Consider the following 19419-nt stretch of genomic DNA (forward strand, 5'->3'; position numbering starts at 1 on the left):
CCGAGGCTTCCCTGTCTGTATCTGCTACCGAATGTTTCTTTGAGACCAAAACTACGAGCAAGCCAATTGTTGTGACCGTCTTGCGAGACCATCAGATCAATCCAATAACAATTCAATCTTTCAATATGGCTGTCCCATCATCATGATCTCAGGATTGCCATCATGCAGACTGACAAGCTTGGCTTGGCCAGCCCATATAATTTGCCTCGACACACGCAAATTCGAATCCACCTCGTGTGGTGTCTGGAAGAGCCGCAATCACCTGAAACCTGACAAAACCTCCATCAAGTGCTACCATAGAAGGTCCGTTTGAAGGCTAATTTACGAAGCACGAGCTCGGAGTACCCGTCTTACCAACTGAACAGCCCCCTTTCAATTAAAACGCTAGCGGGCATCTTTAAAAAGTCCCAAAGTCATTCCTCAACCCTTGCGTATCATTTTCCTGATAGCGTCAATATACCTCAACAGGCGATGTTGGGTACATGCCGTAAGTTGCGGGTGTTAGTTAGTCTCACAAGGGTCGCTCAAGGAAAGCTTCATCCGGAGTTTTAGCCGCCGGCGGCGACGGGTACAAATCCGGTAACAAAGTTTGGGATCAACGGAACGGCCGCGCGTAAACATCAACTCTGTTTGAAATTCAACGAAGCAGACTCATGAGTATGAATATGAATGAGGAAACTGTTTCATGTCCATTGGAGGCTTTGCAACAATCCATCGAGGATGAGCGGTTGCTGGGGAAGGCGAGAACAATTTGGTGATCTCGGTCGAAAAGTGGGAAATCCGCACCGAGGATCCAATTTCTTTTCCCTCATAGATTCGAGCCTATGCAAACAAGACCGACTGGGGTCGATTGTATTACAGCAAACTTGTTCGTGTTATTCACAGCCAGTGCTCTCAAGGATTTTCCCGCTCATGTGTATTAGCAACCGACCTTTGTTTTCGAAAATCAGACGCCTCAGGGCACATGTATATGGTCTGCAGGAATCTGTCCCCGCTGGGATTATATGATGAGTGCAACGGGCAGGCGTCTGCGACCGTATTTGGCTATTCTCTCAAAGTTCCGAGTATCCTGACTATTAACAGGGCTCTAATACGTAGCATCTTGCTCAAGCCTGTCTCCAAGAAGGTCTGTTGTCAAAAGGGTCCCGCATTTGTTCCGATACACTGGGCCGGGAGCTAAGTACGGGGAGCGTCGAGAGGATCTACAGTAACGTAGAAGCAGGATGGTCTGCGCTTTTCTTATTGATGGTTTGCGAGCGAAGGCACATGTCATTTGATTGTTCTCGCCAGAAGTACCCTGGCGCCGTGCACTTGGATCCGGCGGTCATCCCGATGAGAATGAATCCCGAGGCCGTGTGGACAATTTAACGCGACATTCACAACAAGATTCCTCGCTGAAGTGCCTCGCTTGAGTCAAGCCCTAAGAACTTGCCTGTGTTTCTCTCCTTAGCCCGAACACACCCCACGAGGTGCTCGACATTCTCGACAAGCCGATAGTCGCCAATCCAATCTGGGTGGCGTACACGGTATAAAATCCATCGTTGCAATAAGAATCTTCAAGTGATGGCGATCAATCCTTACCCCCAAACCAGTCTTGGCTGTTTGCTGCCGGCACTACAAGCGGTTTTACGGGACAATCTTGGCGCCCAGACAGCCTTTCATCCGACCGATGGACTAGAGCGTAAATGTAAGTCTCTCTCGAGGAGATGGCATTCCCCTCCCGCGGCCGTAGAGAAGCGAAAAGTCCGAGGTTGGCGACCTTTTGGAACAGTATAACATTCGGTCTGCGGGTACGAGCCAAGACTTGGGGTCCCTTGGCCGAGATTCCCATGCCAGCTAGGCTAATGACAACTTGTCTCACAGGGTTGAAGGGTAGAGTCTCGCACTCTCGTCCACGCCGGCGTTGATTTCCACAGCAGGCCAGCGGGTGGCTTGTAGCCAGTAGCAAGCCTCGTAGTCAGGGATTTGAATTGCAATAGGATAAGTGAAGCATACCGTAGAACGATCAGATCAATGGTACAGAAGGCATCCCCCTTGAGCATCTAGAGCCATCTCAAGTACTGCCATTACATCGCAATCGCAGAAGGACGAGAATACCTCAGTAGGAAAAGATCTAAGAAGAGATGAGAAACGGTTCATTGGCAACATGAGAGTTGCTGCCCAGGACTAGGACCGAGGGGGGTATGGCGAAGTCCAGGACAGAGGGAACGTTCGTTGGCGCCAAGAAACGCCAAGAAGAATTCCATGTCGTTGAGTCTGGGCCGTCGTAGTTGCGACAGCGAGGTATGTCGCCTAACAGGAAGAATTTCGTTGTCTTCTTTGGCATTACCACCTCTGTCACCGAGACGACGGGCACCCTTGCCCTGGAACTGACCAGGGTGCAGATATGCATGTGGGCACCGTCGACTCTGCTTGGCTGCATCGCATGAAGGAGGAGACGAGAAGAGTCCTTGTCTTCCGTCAGCGTTGGATTCATCATACTCGATCTTATCTTCGTCAGCAACCAGGCGGCCGGCAAGATCCTGAGCCTATCTAATTTTGTTGCGGAACCTACAATATCAAGATTGGAAGAGGATTTCGGTGTGGAGGCGGACGCTAGTGGTGTCGCCTGCCACTTAGTGCCAACAGCTTTCTCCGAATAGACAGACAAGGAATGAATGTTTGTTAGGGTCGGTTTAAGTAGGTTGGTGATATGGTTCAACATGAATCTGAAGGCGTTTAAGCGAGCTGGCCGAGGGTGAAGAGGAGTATGGTGTGCACCATCTCAGATGGGACTGGGGACTGGAAGAGAAGGATGCGGGATCGGATGCGGGGGGCAAAGCGTCTGGAGATAGGTTGGGGGTCGAGCATAGCTGAAGCCTGACTGGCCACGGCCGGGAAGGATTCAGGCAAAGCAGGTAAAATAAAGGCCGAAAAAAAAACCAACCGATGTTGTGAGTCTAGACAAGTGCCACCCGTTGGTAGGTACCTTTTGAGGTGCGAAACGTTCCTACCTCAACCCCAAGAGAGAACGTACCCTCCATTCGCTGGTCGAAGACTCGAGAGTCGAGAGAGAAGGTCCCTCCTCATCTGGGGATAAGGTAAGCCATATTATCAAGCTGATAGGATGAACCTGGTCCGCCTGTCACTCGCTGGTTCCACCAGTCCCAGTCCAGTGGGCGTGCCACCACGGGTTTTTGCCGGTTTCCACTCGACGGCCAGATTCAACACTTGGGAAGATAGGTGGGTCATGACCCAACGTGCCTAAACTTAAACCTAATCTGGCGGGGCGGGACACGCTGTCAAATCATGGGGTAACCTCCACTGCCTAAGCGTCTGCCAAATGCACTGACATCGGCGAAAGGCCGTGCCCCCTTCTCGTCCACCCAGGACCAGACCTCACCTCCCGTGCTCCCTCTGTCCTTGCTTCCCTCCCTCAAGTTCATCTTTGGTGCTTTGCCTATCTTGCAGAGAGCTGAGACTTGTGAGCCTTCTCTTCTACATTCTTACATGGAGCTTAGCGCGAACCAGCGAGTGAGCACTTTAGGTAAGTCACGGAAGGTATCGCTGTCAATTTAGGGTGGCACGGGTGGCCACTAGGTTCGAGGGAACCCTTCTTCTCACTTTAGAATTCGAACCTCTCCTAGTGGCTTCGACTGTATTGACGGGAGGGAGTGCTAGTGGTGCTAAGGTAGTCTGTTTACCAGACCTGCCCACGCGGCAATCTAGATTCGTACCTGCTACCTTACTTTATTGCTGACTTGCTTTAGTAGAAGTCGCAGGGTCCTTATCTCAGTAGAGTCGACATATCTTCCAGGGCTTAGGACATTTCCATCTGTCTGTCACACATCTTCGACCGCTCCGTTTGACTTATCCCGTCCTGATGTCCATGCTGATCACCTTCCACCTTCCATCTTCCACCTCGCACCTGTCTCTATATTTCGTCTCTCACTTACTCGAAGGCTCTCGATACCACTTGAATCTCCCGGGCTTTGGCCGTCACAGTCCGGACCAGAACCTGGCAGAGAGAGAGGCACGGCGCACCTCGATTTCCACAAAGTCCCCGTTATTTACCCCGTATTCTCGTCAAAACAAATGCCTGCTCGTCGGAGTCAGCGGGGAAGATACGCTTGTCGGTTGATTGGCTGCCCGGTCCAGATCCAACTGCGTGGCGGAGCTGCTAACGCGTGCCAAGCTGTCGGAAGCTCAATCAACCTCCGGCCTTGCTTCCCCATCCAGCTAGGTCGTCCGGGGGTCCTTGTCAGCGCGAACCTTGACCTCCCACATCCTTTTCTTCCAGCTGCCAGCTTCCAACTTGGACCATCCTTCGACCTCCCGCAAATGACCTGGTTCGTCCATTGGGTCAGCGAGCACTCTGTACGCGGCAATGGGTGCGCCTCCAATTCATTCCCCACCACCTTTGACAGACAAGTCTGAATCTTGGCGATGGCTTTCGTCACTTCCCTTCTTCCTAGGTCAGACTCTTGTAATTCCTTCTAAGCTTCTGCTTCCCCTCCATACCCTCCACGACAGCTCTCTCTTCTGAAGCCACCGATGAAGGGGAATTTTCCATTCGACCGGCGCTAACGTTTCTCTAGCCCTCCCGTACACGTGGCTGCAAGTACAATCGAGAATTCCGTCCCAATGTAACTCTCTGCCGAGCTATGAGCATCGAGCATCTTCTCCCACCTGACGGCCTGTGTCACTTGATCAGGACATTCGTGGCTTGAAGGATGAGAGGGAACGCTGACCGTCCTGGTGGAAAGACACATGGCAGCATGGCACTCGTTTCCTTGGCTGCCGTATGCCATGCCTACGCCATGGCAAAAAGAGCATTGGCAGTGCCTGCTCCTTGACGAAACCTGAAATAACATGCCCTGATATATTAACGGCGCTGCGGCTGATGTGTCTGGGCGGGTAAAAAGAGAGTGAGAGAAAGGGAAAGAGAAGAGAGCACTGCCAGGAACACGTCAGCAGCTCAGCGTGTCACCGAGGCGTTGGTTGGCGAAAAGGTGATTTGGAAGCCCGCATCTACGTTGCGACCTTTGGGATTTCATGCCTCGATGGATCAGAAGAGTCTCACTACTTTCCACTCGGATCTCAACCAAAGTAAGAGACTCTCTGTAACCACAACGCGCGGAGACGACGGCCCGGCTGGCAGTATTCTACCCCGACTCGTAATGACCCAGGATAATGGGCAATATTTCAGAACTGCTTGATCCGTCCAAGACATGGCCAGAGTGGTACGGGTGTCGACCTCCGGCCCTGACATGCATGCATAGCCCGTGCTACGTGCGCACTCGTGGGCGAAAGTAGGTGGGAGTAGTTGATGGGCTTGTGTTTGTACCAATTTGTCAACGGCGGCACGCGTACGGAGTATGCAATATGCATTGGATTTGGTTCCACTGTTGTCTGCAAAGCACTTTGGTACAGACAGGGCAGGATTAGTTTTTTTTTTTGGACGGTTCATTCAGAGGAAGACTCAAGACTAAGGTAAGAGGCGCCTTAGCTACCTTGGGTGGCTGAGGTTAGGGTCCCCAGCTTAGCCTTCTTGGCGAAGACGCAACCGCAGGGGGAAGAGAAGTTATGAAGTTGAGGACAGGCGGGGAGACTGAAATTGGCATGCGGGGGAGAGCTTGGGTAGGGAGGAAGCAATCGCTCCGGGTTGGTTCCCCCCGGGAGTGGGAAGATGGGGATGTGGGATGAAAGAAGCCAGACTGACAAGGATGAGTAAGAGGAGGAAGAAAGTTGAGATCACAGAGTAGAGTTGAGTGCCTGGAACATTGATAGATTGCTTCGGTAGGGATGCCTCAGCTCGATATCGCATCTGTCTCATTTGTAGCCTCTGCACCAACGCGAGAAAGATGTCGGGTGGAAGCGCAGATGTTATGCTGTGGCGGACAGATCCAAAAGGGGACAAGCTGACAGGACCCGGATCCTTAGAGGCGGCAGAGTCGCAACTGCGACAGCAGCAATGCTTTCGCTGCTTTTGCGTCCAAGGAGATGGGTGCGCAAAAGATACCTTTTGAGGTACCTGTACTTCCATCTCGAGTCGTGCGGCCTCCCTTTGGGCTGGGCATTTGAGGGTTGAGGGTGCAGGCCAAGTACCTTGCTGTTCTTTGGCACCAGGATTGTACAGACTGAGACCATCCCTGCCAAAATATTTCTCTGTGTTTTGCTGGCTCTCTCTTTCTCCATAACACCAACCTCATGGCTATCACACTCGCCCACTGCCAAGACCCTAAATTTCTGGGGTTTGGGTTGGATTGCCCAGTTGCAGTACCTCCCTAGTCAAGCCAAGGTAAGAGCATTAGGTTGGGTTCAAGTCATCAGCAAAGTCGTTAAGGTACCCAGATGGGCTTTTCTCAATGGAAGCGCAAGGGGATGGGGATATCCCGCGTTGGTGAGATGGGTTAAAGAGGGGAGCTGCTCCCGGGGTTCTCATCAACTTTCCTGCCTTTTGCTTTTCGTTCATGCTCGGCCCCTACCTCTCTTGCTCTTGCTCTTGCTGCCTCCCACCAAGGAAGAAGCACCTGCACTTGCACCTGCTACTGGCTGCTCTTGCCCTATCTTCAACTCCGGGCCCCGAGCCTTCTTTCCAATCTCATCCCATTTGGCGTGGTTGAGGAAAGAAAGCACCCGTGACCGACATCAATAGTCTCACAACAGAAACGACGTGGAACCATCTCGAGCTTCAGCCTCAGATCAATTTCCTCCCCGCCAACGCCACGTGTGACTCGCATATTTTGCCGCTTACTTTTCAGTTACACGACTTCAGCTCTATTCTCGTTTCTTCCGAAGTCGCATCCAAAGTAGATTCCGACGAAGGTCTTACTTCAGGAGTCTTACTCACAGCTCTCACTCTCATCCGAGACACTCATCGACTTTTCTGGCTGTCAGCTGTCTTGAGCCTCGCTCAATACCACCAATTTCAGTCATCTTATCTCATCCCTCTAAATACCCCAAAAACATTTTCAAAGAGTTTGTTTTATACTTCATCCTTCGGCTAGATCCTCGCCCGTCCCACCACGTTTCGCTTTTACAAACTTTTTGCGTCTCTGAATCGGCCGCCAATCGCCAACATGTCGACCTCCGAGAAGGATGTCAAGACCGAGGCCGCTGTCGACCCTTCTATCGAGGTTGAGTACGCCAGCGACCCCGACAGAAGTGGTTTCGACCAGGCTGCGACCAAGAGACTACTGCGCAAGATCGACTGGACTTTGATTCCCTTCCTTGCTCTTCTCTACCTGCTGTCCTTCCTGGACCGTACCAATATTGGCAATGCTCGTCTCGCTGGTCTCGAGAAGGACCTGGGAATGCAGGGACTCGACTACAATGTCGCCCTCTCAGTCTTCTTCCCCTGGTATGTCGCTGCTGAGATTCCCTCCAACTTGGCCATGAAGCGCTTTCGCCCTTCCGTCTGGATCCCCTGCATCATGATCGCTTGGGGTATTTGCTGCACCCTTATGGGCCTCGTTCACAACTACCCTGGACTCTTGGCCGCTCGTATGGCTCTTGGTCTTGCCGAGGGAGGTCTTTTCCCCGGTATTACCTACTAGTGAGTATCTCCCAGTCCACCGCCACTGCTGCGTATCCGGTCACCTAATCAATCCATATCCAGCATTACCATGTGGTACCGGCGTCATGAGTGCGGTCTTCGAATGGCCATCTTCTTCTCTGCCGCTACCGCCGCCGGTGCTTTCGGAGGCCTCCTCGCCCGAGGTATCGTTGAGATGAAGGGCATTGGAGGCAGACCGGGCTGGGCCTGGATTTTCATACTTGAGGGTATTCTCACTCTGGCTGTCGGTAAGTTGCAAATCTTAGGACATGACGTGAAATTGGCAGCTCCATACTAACTAAAACTCTCTTGTAAACAGCCATCGCTGCCTTCTTCGTCATGAACGATTATCCTGCGACCGCTAAGTTCCTGACCGTGGCCGAGAAGGAGGAGGTCACCCGTCGTCTTGAGCAGGATCGCTCTGCCCTTGCTGATGAGTTCAGTATGGCTTACTTCAAGGACGCCATGAAAGACTGGAAGATTTGGGTACATATGGTGAGTTGCAGCAACAACAAAATCTTGCTGTACCATGCGCCATCATACTGATCAATCCCTTAGCTCATCACTATCGGAGTTTACACCCCCCTTTACTCGTACTCTCTCTTCCTTCCCACCATCGTCAGTGGACTGGGCTACACCAATGAGACTGCCCAATTGATGACCGTTCCCCCGTACATCGTTGCCTGCGTGTGCTGCATCAGTGGCGGTTGGTTGGCTGATCGTCACAAGCAACGTGGCATCTACATGATCTTCTTCTGCCTTATTGCGTATGTATTTCACCTCATAACTTAGAAAAGACTGAAAACTGACCCCGGATTCACAGAATGACTGGTTTTATCATGCTTCTCTCATCTCAAAGCAACGGAGTGAAATATGCGGGCTGTTTCTTTGCTGCGTCCGGCATCTACCCCAACGTTCCCCAGGGTGTCGCCTGGAACGGCAACAACATCGGAGGTTCTGTCAAGCGAGGTGTTGGTATTGCCATGCACGTCGGTAAGTCTTGGTCTATTTCCAACCTTTGAAAATGCGAAGAAGATTGCTGAATTGCGACGTAGGCTTCGGTAACCTTGGTGGTGCTATCGCTGGCTTCCTTTACCAGGCCAAGGACAAGCCTCACTACTACCCCGGTCACGGCACACTCCTGTCAACATTGACCATGTCCATGTGTCTTTCCATCTTCATGACCATCTACCTCCGTCGTGAGAACGCCCGCCGAGACCGCGAGTACAAGGACCCTTCCCTGTACACTGCTGAGGAGAAGGCCGCCGAGCGTCACAAGGGTGACAACGCCACCTTCTTCCGCTACACAGTCTAAAGGGACATCAGACTGTTGGAATTTATTGCAATGTTTAAAGCTCAGTCAAACTGGTGTTCTTATCTTTATAATGCAAACGCACTCGGATGATGCATATGCTATAGAGAAACAAACGGGAGCCGAAAGGAGGTAGATCTGGGATTCGAGGTCCCCTTGGAGCTGGATAACAAAATAGAGGCAAATCTACATCAAGCCCTTTACTTTGAGACTTTGTACTTGAATATGAGTTCTACGTGTCTAGTTCTGCTCGAGCTGCCATAAAGTTGAATGACAACAGCGGTGCGTTGCCAGTGAAGTATTTCTCGTTCGACCAAACTGGACAAGAGTCCGCCACGAATTTGATTCGATCGACAAGTCAAGCAATGGCCAAGTTCACAACCTTGATTTGATTTTGATAAGTGGTGCATTGCGATGGAGAGTTGTTCCCGTTTGTGGTATGGCCTTGGCCTAATCGCACCTGAGAGAGGAGTGTTAATTGCCAATATCTTGGCTTTTACATCCTTTCCTCCGAGACTCGGGGAAAAGCTTGGGGAGAAACTGGGGTAGTAAAAATGAGGGGATACCTGGAGAAACTTGATTGGAAAAGGACAACAGAGTAACAGGGTGAAAAGGGGTAGGTTGCCTTTGGGGGCACCAGATCTGGATTCCCCGTGAGATCGGGCAGCATGCCAGCCGTTGAAACCTCTCCCGCATGACAGGCTCAGGGTGCTACTGGAACCTGATGAGTGCAGCACTTTATGAAAATTTCAGGTTGTCAACCTGGAGCCTGGAATGAACACCGCCTTTCCGTTCCTCCGGCCGTGGGGGATGCGAAGTCTGCAAGAAGGATGAGGCCTCCAGATCTAACATGAACTTACTTTGGAACCCAAAGTACTCATTAGGGAGTTCTAAAACCAACAACCTTGAAGGTTTTAACAACATACTCCGCTATCCCAGGTTTATGTCACTCTTGCACAGGCGTGCTGCTGAACATAGCCTACTGTCAGGTATCTTATCACATCGATATGATGACTTCGCCTGAAAATTCACTGACCACTGAATGCTGAGCCACCTAAAGTAGCCATGCGCCGTGATTCAGATGGTATATCCGAGTACAAGCGCCGAGAATCTGGTCAATGTCTTATTGATCAAGAAGTGGCAGACCACAGAGGTCCAAATGGTCGAAGCCCGGGCAAGCTCTTCGCCTAGTCTTCTCTGAATCCGACTCTGCTGACAGACTGCCCAGACAAGATAGGGTGGATTGTTTGCAGTAGCATCCCGACCAGCAACGGCGACCGTGACCAGCATATTCTAACGATGAGGCAATAACGTGTTTCATATGTATTCAAACGCCTCAAAGCACCCAGATCAAGGCTTGAATGATGACTTTGAGGCCTCTCTTATTCTCTTTTTTTCTTCGAAACTTCGTCTCACCTGTTGCACAATGTATTCTAGCCATGCTAGTGCTTTTTGTTTGGCTTGCCAGCAGAATTCCCGGTTAGATAACATAAGATTTCAGAAAATATTAGAGCTATTGGAGACAATATATGTGACCCTGGCGATGATCAGTGTATGAGGACATGTTCGTTAGCATATCAGTCTGCTTTGCTGCCCCCTTTACGGTTGATTCATCTATGCCCTTGACAATGATCCATAATATTGCTGGAAACAAAAGAGGGCTTTGATAGATCTTTGTTTGGCTCTGAAATAGTTTCAGCCGCTATAGTTTTCGCAATCAGTAACAGCAAGACTGGGTAACAAATGTCGGACACCTCCACGATATGGCTTTTATCCGGCATCTTAACGCGTAACTCAGCCGTCTGCGCTCTACACTGCACACCCAGTGCCTTTCTGAAGTTCGAGAATAGTATATCTTTGCTCTTCGGTTCCTGTCTAAGCATCTCATTCAGTTCTCAAAAGTACCACAAGCCTTCGGACTAGCCTCACCGATGAATGAATCGAGCTGATTTATGTTACATGGTTTACTCAAAGCTGACAGCTGAAGTTTTGGCGACGGACCTAGCTCATACTTACCTCCGAGGAATGTATGGCATAGTCGCATAAGACGGTAGGAATCGACTCTCTAGGTCCCAATGGGATCGGGTGTTTTAAATGATGCGACATTTTGGCTTCTGCGCAGACAGATTTTCTTGTATACGGCGGCAAGGGCTCCAGACTTTACCAAGAGCCTGAAGAGTACCTTTGAGGCGCTCATTTGCTGGTTAATTCTTGGCTAATTACCCTTAGCCTCCCGGACACATCGCCACAATATAAAGCGACTTCGATCTCTTTGGACTTCTGCCCTATACCATGAGAACTGGAGATGAATATACTATGTTACGCCTGGCAAGTCTCTTATTGACGGCCAGTACATGAAGAGGCTTCGGCACCGGCTATAAGAGCGCGTTGCGCATGGTGTACAACGTCCTACGATGTTGTCGGCAGCGTCAACACATCTCTTTGCTGGGAGTTACTCAAAAGAAAAACCCGCATTCTTTCAAATTCTATCTCATCCCCAAAACTTGAGCCATGTTTCGACACGCTGCAGGTCTTTTCCTCGTCGCAGTCGGCTCCGCAGCCGCCCTTTGCATCAAAACCGTCACACATAGCGGACCGGCTTGTCCCCAGCGCGATAGAGTGACATGGTCCGGTGGCCTAGATGACCTGACCATCACCATCCCCGACTTCAGCGAGACTCTAGCTAGCGGCCAGATGACGAGCTGCCAGGTGCACCTGCTCATCGACGAAGGCGATTCCGGCAAGGCTTTGCTGCTGCAGGACGTCACCGTCAGCGGGGGGCTCTACCTGAGCTCCAACACCAAGGTCGATTTCTATACGACGGCATACTGGTCCGAGACGGCTTTTGATACTGTGAGTTGTTCCAAGAATATGAGGGTACATTGAGGGAAGACGTTGACTCGTTGGAAACAGGTGACCAAGTCTACGAGCACATCGTCAGGCTCCACGGCCGTTTTCCGGAACGTGGACGTGGCTCAGCGTGTGAACTCGGCGTCTCCTTGCGTTAGTGGCGATGGCTACGTTGGTATTCTCAACGTGACTTTTCGCATCATCTCCCAAGGCGGAGGATTGGTTGTCTTTGGCAAAGAACATCAGGATGGGATTACTTCTCCCGTCACGGAGTCGTTTGCTTTCAAGTGGAAGGGCTGCTAGACACAGAAGCGTGCAAAGGGCGGAGCGTCCAGGGAGGATTGAGGTATTGGTATTGCAGAGAGCTGCCGTATGGAGATTGATACATGAAAGGATAGCACCGTATCTACAAGTCTACGCGTACAAGCTCACTACAGCACAGGGTCAACAGACACGTAGTCACTTGCCAATGCGCTGTGTCAATCCTCAAACGAGGATTTTGGCATAACACATTATATTGCTACATAGATGTACAGCATCAGCAGTCATAGACATGTCAACATTGTCTGCTGCCACTGCTGAGGCTGTCCTAAGAACCGGCCTGCCGTGAAACATCATGACGTGAAGTTCCGTATAATCACCACTCCACCGATTGAAACGCTAGTATGTCTTGAACCGTCTTCATCAAGGGGCGTTTGCGTGTGTGACTAATGGCTCTGTTTCAAGAGTTGTCGTTGCCAATATGTAGTGGCTGGCTCTGAATAATACGCCTACCACGTCTCCGCCCACATCCCGCGGCGAGTGCCATTGCGTCTGCCGAAGCCCCAAGATGCATCCCACGGGAACGTAGTCGGAGTCGCCGACGGATCGTCTAGAACAACCCTCTTATTGACACATCGCGTCGCACATCCGGTGGATATCATTCGTTATAGTCATAATTCGTAGCAGAGCTCGCGAGATGCTCAAAAATGGCCATTGAAAACCAAAGCGGGGTATCATGATGCGATCCACACAACGCAAGCTCCGAAAATGAGTAGCCTAATAAACCTCCTGCCCGACAGATCATCATCTCGTAGGTAAAAAGTTCTTGGAGTCGCTCTCTTGCTCGGAGAATGACTGAGGGAAAGCGGCGAGTCCTGCGACGATGGCGACGGCCATGAAGGCAACGCTGATCAGAGACCAAATCAGACCCCAGCAGCGAGATGAACCGCCATAACGTTGAGCAAAGACGCTGGCGTCGGAGCTGTTGACCTTGCGCATGATGAGATCGTCGCAAATATCCCACACGGAGTAGAGTGAGCTCATGACTCCAATGAATAGCTATCAATTTGTTAGTTTCTCCTTGATTCTGTGTCATGGCAAAAAGTGTGAAATGGCGGGTGAGCTTGACTTACAACGACGAATCTGAGAGCTTGGGCGTGAGAGATGAACCACGCTGCGACCAGCAGACCAACAGCGAGGAGGACAGTGAGAATCGTCAACCAATCTCGCTTTCCCCACCAAAGAGTCAGCAAGAAGCATATGCCAAGAACCATGGAGGCAATCTTGGACGCGTTGATATTGAAGCCGCAAAAAATGAGGAGCCCGCCGATGAGCGATGAGCCCAGATAGCCCGCGGGAAGGGTGATGGCTTGCTTGCCACCCTTCATGAGAGTAGCGCCACCCTCATTGGGGTCCAGAGTGATGGAGAGGACCTTGCCGCCGGTGCAGCAAGCGGTGATGGCGTGGCCGAATTCGTGAAAGGCGATGACGAGCATCTTGAAGGGCCAGAGGACCTGACGGAGAAAGGGCACGTTCCAGAGGATGGCGATGATGACGGCGTAGGCACCGATGACGCCCAGGGTGACGCCCTGCGTGTGGTTGACGGTCAGATCGCGGCGTGCGAGGGCGTGATGGGTGGTTGCGCGGGCGACTTCGGGGAGGACAACGAGGGCAGCCCTCTTCCAGACCTGGTTGGCGATGGCACCGGCGCGAGCGAGGCTCTGTCTGGCCGTTGTTGGAGGGATGGGAGCCATGGTGGGCTGCGATTATCTTGGCTTTGGTTTGTATCAATAGCGACAGACGGTTGGAGGATGGCGAGAGCGAACGAGTAAGTAAACACGAGAAAGAGAGACCAAAACTGGCTTGGATTCTCCCAGAAGCGATAGTTTTCTATTTGTATAATCAGAGTATTCGTACTTGGCACTCTGAACATACGAATGCCTTTGTGATTACGGCAGATGCGTAAACAAGCATGTTACAGTGCAGGGCTTACGTGGACGTGGGCTGGGCTGAGGCTGGGCGCATTCCCCCTGTTTCTCCTTTTTTCTCTCCTTCTTGGTCTTTCCTGTGTGGTCGGTGACTGGTCTCGTCTGAACTCCAATATTTCCCCAGCACAGACACGCTGGACGCGCCTTGGGCGGCCTGGGATCTGAACCAACTTTGAAAGGCCCTGGCAGATGAAAGGGGTCCACACGGCCCCACCCCGGCACCCGGCACTGACGCTCAGCATTGGCACTGCCACACTCCGACATGTGCCGCTGGTGTGGTGGTTGTGGTCGTAGTCGTGGTGGCTGGGCACACTTGTCTCGCTATTTTTGGAATATGTGGCTGAGTTCACGTGATCAGAACATCTGTGGCTAGTGTCTGTGGCTGGATTCTGTCTAACCAACAAGCTATCTCATGCAGGTGAGCGTATTGGCTTTCACGTTTCACCCAACGAAAACATGACGTCTCATATATTGCTGTCCCTCACTCGATCGGGCACATTGTTGCGCCAGGCCGGCCGCTCAACATTGTCTAGGTCGTAGCTTAGTCTTCCTACCTCGGCCCCGAATACGAGCAACCTTACTTCCAAGAGCTACCGCGGGGTTCCCAACCATATAGCTTAGTAGAGAATATATCTTTTTTCTACCTGAAAGCTCCTACTGGCTCAGAAGTTCTCCCGTCTGATATCAACCTAGTTCCCGAAGCCACCAGCAGCTGTCCTTTTTCGTCAATCCTGAATGCAAATCCACCCCAATCGAGAAACAAACATTGGAATTTCCAGGCACTTTGCTAACCAGCGAAAGCCACGCCAGCCCACGTTCACATCGTATTTGATTCATCTTCATTTGCCTCCTCTTGGTCCTGCATCGACAATGGCTGCTGCAGTAGACGCTTCCAACACGGACCTCAGCAAGCAATATGAGACTCCCATGGGTCTGGCTCACTCGACCATGCAGGCTCTCAAGGACAGGATCAAGCTTCATTATGACCTCGCGAGTGACTACTACCTGAGTCTCTGGTAAGCTGGTACCGGCCCTCTTTCTCTCTCTCTCTCTCTTTCTCATCTCTACCGTGCGCGCGCTTTGTGAAATGATCTTGAGCCTCAATTGAGGCACAGCGCACTTCCGCAATCCTACACGCTAGACCCCGTCTGTGCCCTTCTCAAACATCAAGTCCAGCCCAATGTGAATCTCCTCCTAAGCTGACTTGACCGTGTTCAGGGGTGAGCACATCCACCACGGCTACTGGGAAGATGGCTCCGAGACCAAGGAGCAGGCCCAGGTCAAGCTCATCCAGCTCCTCCTTCAACTCTCCGGCGTCGGGGAGAATAGCAAAGTCCTCGATGTCGGCTGCGGTATCGGCGGTACCTCCCGCTACCTCGCCTCGACCCTGGGCTGTTCCGTGACCGGCATCACCATCTCAACCAAGCAAGTCGAGATCGCCAACAGGCTCACAAAGGCCGAGGCGGAAAAGGCGTCCGAGAAGGAGGTCGCGGCGGACGGCGACGGCTACATCCAGCTCGGGCGCGGCAGGGTCCGCTTCATCGAGCTCGACGCCGAAAAGATGGGAGACTTTTTCGCGGGACAGAGCGCTTCCTTTGACGCCGTGTGGATCAGCGAGGCGCTGAGCCATTTCCCCAACAAGGCCCTCTTTTTTGAGAATGCGTTCAAAGTCCTCAAGCCGGGTGGGAAACTGGCGCTGGCGGATTGGTTCAAGGCTGAGAATGTCAGCGAGACGGAGTTTGCCAATGACCTAAAGCCGATCGAGGGTACGTGATATCCGCCCTTTGCCCACGGCTGTTCTGTGCCTACGCCCCCTAAGCGAGGTAGAATAAACTGACTGTTCCTCTCTCTCCAGATGGCATGCTTCTTCCGCCGCTTTGTACTCAGCAGGGCTACGTCGACCTGGCCAAAAGCGGTGGGCTTTCCTTGCTCGCGGGCCCCAAGGATATTAGCAAGCAAGTTAGCAGGACTTGGTGAGTTGCCATGCGTGGAAGAAACAAAGTTGAATAATAGTTAACGTTCTCTAGGGATATAACATGGTCTCTCGTCCAAAACCCTTCTCTGTGGGCTTTTGCCTTTAGCCAGGGCCGGGATGGCATTGCCTTCTTGCAGTCTTTCCGTGCCATGAGGCGTGGATATGCCAATGGGACATTCCGCTATGCCGTCATATCTTTCGAGAAGCCGAGCGAGAAATCATAGCTGGTACCTTCAAGATCACATTCGTAGCAGTGACGCAGCTACCGGCCTCATGATCCACGGTCAACTCGACTCATCAACACATTGCTCTGCATGATTCTGCAATATCAGCACAGATAGACTTCGTGCATATTCAGAAGGAATCACCGGGAACCATCATCGACGTTGAGATTCTGCCCTGACAACTTTGTTGATCACAATGATACTGCTAGCTACGTAGGTGTAATTTAACCGAACCTTAGTCGTAAAGTCATCGGAAGGACATATCTACATTACAAAACCTTTGGCATATTGCCTGTCTTGATGAGGTTGAAACTCGAGCTGGTTATACAACCACACACCCGATGAAGCTTTGTTCTTCCCGATAATCGAAGCCAAGTATGTTTTCAAACCTACATGTACAAATCAGTGTGACATGAACTCTTCAAGGTTTACCCGCTCAAAGAAGCTGATGTGTCCGAAGCCAACCCAGTACTGAGCAAGTCGATCATGGGAGACTAGCATAAGCTGAGACTCAATGTACTTGTCTTGAAATAAGATGGTCAGCGTATATCCACGTTTATCTCAAAGAAAGGACACAAACCATCTAGAAAGCCCGTCCCAGCGACATGACCTTTGCTCTTGACAACTCTCGTGCCCTGGAACGGTGGCTCTTGAGCGACACCAACGAAGCCGGCCTCGCCCAAGTCATCCGCAACAAAGGTGTATTCTCCTCGCGGAACATTTGGGTCGCCAGTCAGCTTGATTGCCTCCAAGCGGCCCCGATAGACTCTTGCGTCAGTGCGCCGACGCGTCCATTCGGCATCAGATTCGTGAGCCTCGCGAATGAGGCCGAGCTCCTCATCCGACACCTCCTCGTCATCAGGCTGGTTGATCAATAAGAACTCGCACCCATGTCCGCTGTAATCCCCAACCCAGATACCTCGCCATGGTTTGAGCGCCGTCGGCGTGTACACGACAGGATCGAGGGTTGAGTATGTTACCACTTCTTCGCCAATGTGCACGCCAGGAACACCGCGAGTACCCATGCCCATGTTAGCTTGGATGGCTTGTACGATACCTACGGGCCCGGGTCCAAGGAAAAGCCCTGGTGTCGGGGACCCGGCCATCTCCATCCACTGCCGGATGCGGAAGGCCTGGTCCGAAGTCTCCGCTCTCCTCGTTGGCAGATCGCCAGGGGCAAGGTCGTCACCGTCCAGACCAGACGATACACCGGCTACCCTGTGACGGGCAGGAATGGCCGGCGGAGGCCAGACATTTCCGTAAGGAAATACACCATCCATCCTCGAGGTAGCCGTTGCGCCGTCTAGAGGGCGAGCCATCAAGAAGTTGCTAAACATGGCATCAGATCGGTCATCAATAGACATTGGCACCTCGGGCAGGAATCGTTGACTCAAAATGCTCGAGGATCCCACGTCATCGGCTGGGCGGCGAGCGTGGAACTGAAGTACCGGCTTGTCTAGATGAAGCTTGACCCGAGGTTCGAACGCGTGTATAATCACGCTGTGGTCAGCAGGCCAGTGCTGATATGTAGTACGGTTGCTGACGGCCAACAACTGGTATCCTTCAATACAACCCCTCCGCTGATCATACCTAACGATGATCATCTTGCCCATAAGGTCTCGGTCGCAGAACCAGATCTTGTACTTTGGCAAGAACCACCTCGGATCGTGTGCGGCGTACAGCTCGCGGTATGTGCGGCATGGATAGGGAGTTCTGACTTTCTCACCAGGGACATTGGCTTGCACCCTTTGGTACCAGTGAACATCGGACGCAGCGTGAGCGTGAAGGATGCGGCAGGTCTCAGCTACGATTGCCAGGTCGCAGGGAGGCAGATAGGCCAGGATCGCATCGATGAGTTCGGAAGGAAGCGCAAGCAGGCGGCAGCTATTGTCTGAAGGCAGGGAGAGCAATGCTAGCACGTCAGACAAGGGTCAGTCTGGTTTCCAAGAGGCGAAGAAGGGACGGGTAACATACTACCCGAGGCGGCAATGTTGAAATTAGAAGGAAGGGGATAATAGTCGTCCCGAGAGGTTCCGATTGTTTTGCGATGATCTGTAGCATCGTTGCGTAAACCCTCTTCGGATACATACGGTAGAATGTAGAGGTTTTCCTCGACTTCGGGGTCGATGCCGCCATAATTGCTACCGCTCGCGTTGGACATGGTATCATGAGGTGGCGCATTCGAATCGTTTGCTGTGCTGGAGGGCGAGGGGGGATTCGAAGCCATTTCGCAAGTCGCATCCATGCCTCTTTGCCTCTCCGGGGCCAAGTTCTACAATGCTACACGTCGTTCTGAGGCCTTCTGGCTGTGGAGGGGATGAACTGTTCTTGTGGCGTGGTGGGCGCCCCGTGTTACGAAGGGTTGATGAGTGGCTGAGGGTGCGAATATGCACCCGAGGGACTCGTTGGTCGGGTGAGCGAGTGCTGGTGCGGATGGGAATGATTCGGGTCGACGGAATACGGATGCTGCTTGCAGCATATGTGAGGTTCTTGTCGAAGTGTCAACGATGCCAGCGGCAGTTTATCACGGAGGTTCGGGTCGCCCAAGGGTGGTGCATATAGGAGTCGTCAGTGCTCGCAATGTTGGGGTCATGACTCCAGGTGTGGTCTCCACGCCTCCGACCAGCCGGAGTGAGGGTGCGTCGGGTGCGTGCGTGCGTGTATGCAGCATGGACTTTTGGTTGCGGTCGCGGACGGGCCAGAAGTTCCTCCCTGCAACCCCTGGTTACGGCGCAAAGCTAACCCACCCCAGGACCAGGACGAGGGAAAGCAGCGATGACAGCGCGGCGGTCGACAGTAGTAGCAGCGGCAGCGGCAGCGACAGCCGAGGCGGGGCGGGTGGTGGTGGTGGTGTCACTGGAGATGCCTAGTGGTTTGGACGCTTCGAACAGCCAACCATGGCCAGTCGCGTGCCGGACAGGATGGATGGATGGATCTAGATTCCACCACGGGCGTGTGCGACGACATGCGGCTGCAGGTGCCGAGAAAGAAGATGGGTGTCAAGACTCAAGACTTGAGAGGACGTTGCGGTAAGGTTGGTCGGGACCAGGTTCAGGCCCAGGTCAGGTTCGGTGGGCAGGCGGATATGGGACCGAAACAGACAAAAGGGACATGATTCAAGCAAGGTATGCCGCCGTCTCTGTCGTCAGGCCACAGGACTAATGCAGCACCAATCGGTGACTAGAAACTGGACGGGGGAAAGGATGAGTGGAATCTGGTGTCCGGATGAGGAAGGGTGCTCGTCCAGAATCCGGAGTTTACCTTGGTGAGAT

At 52.3% G+C, this 19419-nt stretch overlaps 5 protein-coding genes across 5 annotated transcripts; 3 read left to right on the plus strand and 2 right to left on the minus strand.

Annotated features, from left to right (window-relative positions):
• Positions 1 to 7061: 7061 nt before the first annotated feature.
• On the plus strand, positions 7062 to 8852 carry CORC01_00132 (major facilitator superfamily transporter; the record flags this gene model as incomplete). Its single annotated transcript, XM_022611790.1, has 6 exons — positions 7062 to 7537; positions 7601 to 7785; positions 7857 to 8032; positions 8096 to 8304; positions 8361 to 8530; positions 8593 to 8852. 6 exons carry the CDS (start codon positions 7062 to 7064, stop codon positions 8850 to 8852), a joined length of 1476 nt encoding a protein of 491 aa, XP_022481795.1.
• A 2508-nt stretch (positions 8853 to 11360) lies between these two features.
• On the plus strand, positions 11361 to 12002 carry CORC01_00133 (uncharacterized protein; the record flags this gene model as incomplete). The annotated part of the gene is made up of 2 exons (XM_022611791.1): positions 11361 to 11702; positions 11763 to 12002. The coding sequence occupies 2 exons, from the start codon at positions 11361 to 11363 to the stop codon at positions 12000 to 12002; spliced, it is 582 nt and encodes a 193-aa protein (XP_022481796.1).
• Positions 12003 to 12764: 762 nt separating this feature from the next.
• On the minus strand, positions 12765 to 13714 carry CORC01_00134 (uncharacterized protein; the record flags this gene model as incomplete). Its single annotated transcript, XM_022611792.1, has 2 exons — positions 12765 to 13019; positions 13094 to 13714. 2 exons carry the CDS (start codon positions 13712 to 13714, stop codon positions 12765 to 12767), a joined length of 876 nt encoding a protein of 291 aa, XP_022481797.1.
• Positions 13715 to 14818: 1104 nt separating this feature from the next.
• On the plus strand, positions 14819 to 16147 carry CORC01_00135 (methyltransferase domain-containing protein; the record flags this gene model as incomplete). The annotated part of the gene is made up of 4 exons (XM_022611793.1): positions 14819 to 14964; positions 15167 to 15714; positions 15804 to 15921; positions 15976 to 16147. The coding sequence occupies 4 exons, from the start codon at positions 14819 to 14821 to the stop codon at positions 16145 to 16147; spliced, it is 984 nt and encodes a 327-aa protein (XP_022481798.1).
• A 402-nt stretch (positions 16148 to 16549) lies between these two features.
• Positions 16550 to 18392, minus strand: CORC01_00136 (F-box domain-containing protein; the record flags this gene model as incomplete). Its single annotated transcript, XM_022611794.1, has 3 exons — positions 16550 to 16671; positions 16758 to 18059; positions 18122 to 18392. 3 exons carry the CDS (start codon positions 18390 to 18392, stop codon positions 16550 to 16552), a joined length of 1695 nt encoding a protein of 564 aa, XP_022481799.1.
• Positions 18393 to 19419: the final 1027 nt, after the last annotated feature.

The sequence above is a fragment of the Colletotrichum orchidophilum genome (genome assembly GCF_001831195.1).
Source record: "Colletotrichum orchidophilum strain IMI 309357 chromosome Unknown Scaffold_1.1, whole genome shotgun sequence".
In the NCBI taxonomy this organism is placed as follows: domain Eukaryota; kingdom Fungi; phylum Ascomycota; class Sordariomycetes; order Glomerellales; family Glomerellaceae; genus Colletotrichum; species Colletotrichum orchidophilum.